Source organism: Carcharodon carcharias, chromosome 16 (genome assembly GCF_017639515.1).
Source record: "Carcharodon carcharias isolate sCarCar2 chromosome 16, sCarCar2.pri, whole genome shotgun sequence".
In the NCBI taxonomy this organism is placed as follows: domain Eukaryota; kingdom Metazoa; phylum Chordata; class Chondrichthyes; order Lamniformes; family Lamnidae; genus Carcharodon; species Carcharodon carcharias.
This window is the reverse complement of record NC_054482.1, coordinates 11440572-11446571: the sequence shown is the minus strand read 5'-3', so window position 1 is coordinate 11446571 and position 6000 is coordinate 11440572. Positions and strand designations below refer to the sequence as shown.

Here is a 6000-nt window from a genome sequence, read left to right as displayed (position 1 = left end):
TTTCAATAGTTCATCTCACTATCTGTAAAATTTCAAAATTTGAAGTGAAGGGATTCAAAAAGCCTTCACTTCCTGGTTTGCTGTTGGTTAGAATACTGCAATGCGATTGGCTGCTTAGCAGAACTACTTGATGACAGCATTATTGCTGGATACCTGGAGATCCTCGAAGTAGGATTCGAGGGAAATTCGGGAAAGGCGGAATTCCCCACACCACAGAGATTAAGACACTTTTGTAAGCAGCCTTCTTCGAGGTCAGTACACGCCCGTCGACCGCCGAAATTCGTTAGCGCAGGGCCAATATCGTCCGTATCTTTGTACTCAGCCACCAGTTTTCACTCTCGGGAAGAGGGTGGCCTTTTCAATCTGAGCAGTTTGTAAACCTTTTTTAGTCTCATACGTGTGCTCACCACGGCTGAGTTGGGGAATGGCTGACTCCGACATTTTGTCACATTTCGATTCTCTATGAAAATTGGTCCACCAATTTAACGCCAAGTTAAGTTGGAACCACCCCGCCCCTTCATAAGGTGTAAAAAAAATAATGAACTGCTTTGAGGGGGGGGGGCGAAATCTGTTTAAAACCTCACCAGCTATCCAACACGATTGATTTCGTCATTTTGGCAAACAGCTTCTGCGTGGAGGGAACTTCCTAACACGCGGCCCGATGCCTGGTACGGCGCCTGCGCGCAACCGTAGGCGAGCGCGCGTGGGCGGGCTGTTGGAGACGGTTGCTCGTCGCGTGCTGACAGGGCGGCATCCCGTTCCCCCCCACCACCAACACCAACAGCCAAGGCAGGACTTCAGGTACAAGCTTCAACACTCGCGATTAACCGTACACAATACAAGAGAGAGAAAATTTCTGCCCAGCTAAATTGTGCCTTCGTTGACGGATGAAATCAATCACTAAAAGATGATAGTTTTCGAAAAAAAAAATTAAATTAGCACTAATCGGAAATAACTTTGGAGTGGAAACACAGTGTTTGGTGTTTCTGTGGCTGCGGTATAATAACAGAGTCGACATAATGCATGTGTGGTCCACTGGGCTTGCTGCAGATGGATCATTGAAACCTCAGCCCACAAATAGCACCGGTGATGTTATTTTGCACATATGGTTTGGTATAAAATTTGTTTGAAACATTTATTTTCTGCAATATTTGCAAACATATGTTGCTCTGCTGTGAGGTCTGAAACGGCTCAGCAAGTCTTTCAGGCATAGATGACAACAAATGTAATTCCATTAATAACGTGCTTTTAATAATTCCTTCAACAAAAATTATATAAAAATGCAAAATGTCATATGAATACTCAAAACTTCCTCTTACACACATTATGTACATTATGTTGATGCAAACATTTTTGTACAAAAAAGTGAATTTGCTAGCTTTAAAGAGACTGGGAACACTTTTGAATTCAAAATAAAAATAACATTCTTTACAAACCTATACCCATGATATTTTACATTTAGCAAGAAAAACAAGTGATGAACAACAGTTACAAAATAGAGTACTTTCTTTGCACATCTGGATGCCTTAAGCATTAGTATCAAAAGTGCAATAGCAACAATATAGTTCATACTATTGGTTAAAAAACACACTGCAAATCTGAAATGAGACAAAGTCCTAGAAATGCTCAGCAAGCCAATCCTTCCTTCCTCTTTTCCCATCTTACAATCGCCACAATGCTAGTTCATCACCTTCATATCAAATCATTTTTTTTTTGGATTAGGCAGGTGACCTTACAATCAGATGCCTTTCCTGCTACCAAACCTCCCCATTTAAGCAGGCTGGGGGCCAGCACTGATAAACACTGTTTTGCCTGCACCAGCGGTTGGGTTTTTTTGTAGACAAGAACTCCTGGAGTGGGAGCTGAACCCAGGGCCTTCTGGCTAAGGGGCAGGAGTGGTACCCACTGAGCCACTCCAGCTCCCTGCTGACTAAGTTAGTGACTGATGAAAAACTAAAGACAACAAAAACAATTGGCTGTATAAAGCATCTTTGATGAAGCAAAACTTCCCAAGGGGCATAAGAAATGGGAAACCAAGCCAAAGCAGATAAGGTTGTGGAACAACTAAAAACATAGTCAAAAAGTTGGGTTTTAACAATGTCTTAAAGGCACAGAGAATGATGAACAGGGATGGGGTAAACAGATTAAAATTATGGCTGCACACATTAAGCATTAAATTAGCTTTGAGAGTCTGTTTGACTTGCTGTGCATTTCCAACATTTTCTGCTTTTATGTCTTATAACTATTATGTATAAGCTAATGAAAGATATTGATTTAAAAAAAACACTGAATGCTCCTACCTCTGTTGACAACAATGTTGAATAATGGTGTTGCAATATTACAGGTGTTGGTCTCAAGCCAAAATTGAATAGCGGGGATGTGCAGATGGATGCATATTTTGAGTTTTGCTTCATTATAGTTGAAAGTTTTTGTATAAACTTTCCCTCGAGACTAAATAGGTGGGCTGGATTTCATAGTTGGGCAGATTGTACACATTGTTAGACCAAATAATTTTTTCTCATTTTATATTATTAACATTGCTAAAGCTTCCCTGATCATTAATACAAAACATTATAAAATTGCAGCTTTTGTTCCTTTTCTTTGACCATGAGTCAAAAATGGTGGGTTGGCTCCAACTACTTGCTGATGAACAGAAAGAGTTTTATGCTGTTGATGAGGCTTGAATTCACGATGACAACTGTGATGATTTAGTTGATGTATAGTGATAGGCTTATGAGCACTGTACAATAGATTTGCACAACAATGTGTTAACACACCATAAAATCTACCTATCATCATTTCATTTTGGATGTTGATCATTGGAGTTGGTAAATAGTCTATGGATGTTGGAATGTAATAAGATACATTAAATAATTCAATATAATTGTTTAATATTTGGTCTTTGTATGTAACTCCAGCAGAGATGTGCCAGGCAGTTGTTAGTCCAATAAGGAAGACACAGCTGAAAGACATTGATTTCAGGTCTCTGTGTAGACAGAGGACAGCTGACTTAGACAACGGTCAATGGTGTTGACCTGGAAGAGTCCATTGTCTTCTAACTCATTATGCAGTGTTTCTCCAAATGTAGCTTGAGATTCCGGAACAATATCAAAACCTGTGGATAGAATTCCTCAAGTATATTACAAAGGGTGATAATACTCAATAGCAGTAATTTTGCAAACTTTCAGTGCCAGCACAGAGCCTCAAAGGTTGAAGGACAAATCAGAGATAGAGATAGGGCAGTAGGGCTGATTTACAACCCATGCTCTCATCTAATAAGACTCCATACCAGGTCCTTTGTCTCACAAAGCTACCCTTAATGAACAAACTCTGAAAAGTGATACTAAGAGAGAAGTAGGTCAAACAAATCTCAACAAAAGGCTTAGATCTATTCTTTCTATCCATTCTTGCTTTTTTTTTATGCTACCAAAGATGGAGAATGTTTATACCCAGATATGAAACAACCTTTCTGTTTGTTGTACCCGGTAATTGATTAGATGGCAATTAAAGTCCATGTGGTAAAGCTCAAAGAATGGGGAAGATTTTCTCCCTGCACTTTGTATGTACCAAGATGTAAACCCATTCTTTATAAGTAGATTTACAAAGGCCAGAATCTTCTGTTCGGCGAGCGGGGGTGGGGCCTGCTTGGCATTGCGTAAAATGATGCATGGTGACATCAGGCGTGCGTCCCAACATAACAGCGCGTCATTCAGAGCCTCAGTTCAGCGGGCACGCAGCAGAGTCGGCTGTGCACCTGCCGAACTGTCAAAGGCCTATTCAGGCCATTTAAATTCCAATTAAGATCATTAACTGAACTGCCCATCCAACCTTAAAGTTGGCGATCAGGCAAAGAGCCCAGGCGGCCTTCGCATTTATCATGAAACCTCATCCACAGGTTTATAAATTAAGTACATCTTTTAATTAAAATTCATTGACATGTCCCAGCTCATGTGACGCTGTCACATAAATGGACGTGTCTTAAAAAAAATTTTTTTCTTCATTAAAATTTTTAAAAGTCAAACTAATCTCCCTGAGGCAGCTCTGTGCCTCAGGGCTATTTCTGCACTCTTGAGCATGCATGTGTGAAAGAGTGCAGGCCCCGACTTAGCCTTCTTCCCCCACCCGCACGGGGAGCGCTCAGCGCTTCCGGGTACGCATCATCCTGGGTGGGCCTTAATTGGCCCGCCCATGCAAAATGGCGGCGCCCAGCCCCCCCGATGGGGAGAAAATTCTCCCCATATTTATCACACCCAGCATGTAAAAAAAATGTTGCTCTATTGTGCTTAAAACCAATCTCAGAAGAGTGAGTCCTGAGTAATGTGACTTTTTAATTTCCATGTATATATTCTGTCAGATCTCTGAGTGAAATTGAGTGAATCCGCTAAGCACAGTACGCTTTCACTGAGTTCCCAAATCATTCTTACTTTAATAATGTTGCATGATGCAGAAATGTTACCAATTTTAAAGGATAAGTATTGGAGTTGGTATATAGTCTATGGATGTTGGAATATAATAAGATGCATTGAATAATCCAATGTAATTGTTTAATATTCAGTCTTTGTACGTAACACAAGCAGAGATGTGAGAGGCAGTTGTTAGTCTGAGAAGAAAGACACAGCTGAAAGACATTGGCCCAAATTTTAGCTCCCAAGTCCAGTTCACAGAATCAGGAAAACTCTCAACTCCCCAAATCTGATTCATGAGAAACTTCCCCAAACAGCTGGATTTTCGCTTGGCTGGTTGAGGCAGGGTGGGGGGGGGGGGAGCGGTTGTTGCAGGTGCAGGATGGAGTCAGACCCACTGACCCCAGAAGCAGTGCAAATGAGGAGATGGGCCCAGTGTGGATTACGTGACTTGGTCAGGGTTTAAAAGGAGGACCTGCTGTGAAGCAAGAAATGGATGCAAGTGTTGCTCAGAGGGGACGTCAATCAACAGTCAGGTGAGTACTAAATGTAATAGTTGTCCAGCTGGTTGCTGACACTGTAAAACATGGCCCATCATGGGGTCTTCATAGGAAAATATAGTAATTGTTGCTGCCTACTCACTATAGAGTGCACTCTACCAAGTTAAGGCTGGAGAAGCTTCACAAGACAGACATGGAGATGGCAGCACCTTGGCACCATCAGCTGCTCATGGTATTCTATATTAACTCAGATTAGTATAATGCCTCAGGGGATGACTGATATACACCGCATTTGCAATGAACCTTTGCCCTTCCACTTACCCCCTTTTCACCCACCTCTCAGGGTGCAGCCATGCATTTGAGCCTTGACCAGGACCCTCAGACCTCTGCACTGTCATGGCAGAACAATGTGACTCAGAGGGGGCAGGCCAGCAAGGTAGTTTGTGGTCAGGAGCAAATGCCAGGCTACCGTGGCCCCATTTCCCCACCCCAAACAGTAGGCATTGATGAGCTAGAGAACGTGGTTTGTGTATGTAAGTAAACATATGTCTGCAAGACTATTTGAAGCCTTATGTGCCTTTTTCCATTTCTCATGCCAGACTGTCACAAAGAAGGGAAAGTAGGGAAGGAGCAGCAGGCCCTGCGCCCTTCTTCAGTAACCAGGACCTCTAGATCCTGCCGAGGAGATCCAGAGACAGCTCAGTATATTATATCCCGATGGCTGGTGGAACACGTCCACAGCAGCCAAGAAGGCATGGCAGGAGATAGCCTCTGCCGTGAGCACAGCAGGAAACCACGGTCAATCATGGATTCAATGGAGGAAAAGGTTCCATGACCTGCTGCGCTCCAACAAGGCGAGTTGTTCGGTGCAAGCACGTGGGGGTCGAAGTGCTGGTTCACATCTGAATGCTGCACCTACGGTGGAGACCTGGCACATATCTCTGCCACAGCATGGAGGTTTGTATATCCAGGCCACTCCTGCAGTTGCACACAGTAGAGATGTGGTGTGTTACAACTCACTCAGGCAGTCCAAGTTTCTGTGGTAACATGTACTTTTATGTGTATGTTGTAATCTGGAGCTATGGATAGTGGTGGCA

The 6000-nt window shown here is 42.7% G+C and overlaps 1 protein-coding gene across 1 annotated transcript in view; it reads right to left on the bottom strand.

Moving 5' to 3' along the window:
- Positions 1-2587: 2587 nt before the first annotated feature.
- LOC121289381 (zinc finger protein GLIS3-like) overlaps positions 2588-6000 on the bottom strand; it is a 256480-nt gene continuing 253067 nt past the window's right edge. Inside the window, exon 9 of the mRNA XM_041208759.1 lies at positions 2588-3115. Coding sequence (XP_041064693.1) covers positions 2979-3115 — 137 coding nt within the window. The 3' untranslated portion in view covers positions 2588-2978. The remainder of the gene's footprint in view (positions 3116-6000) is intronic.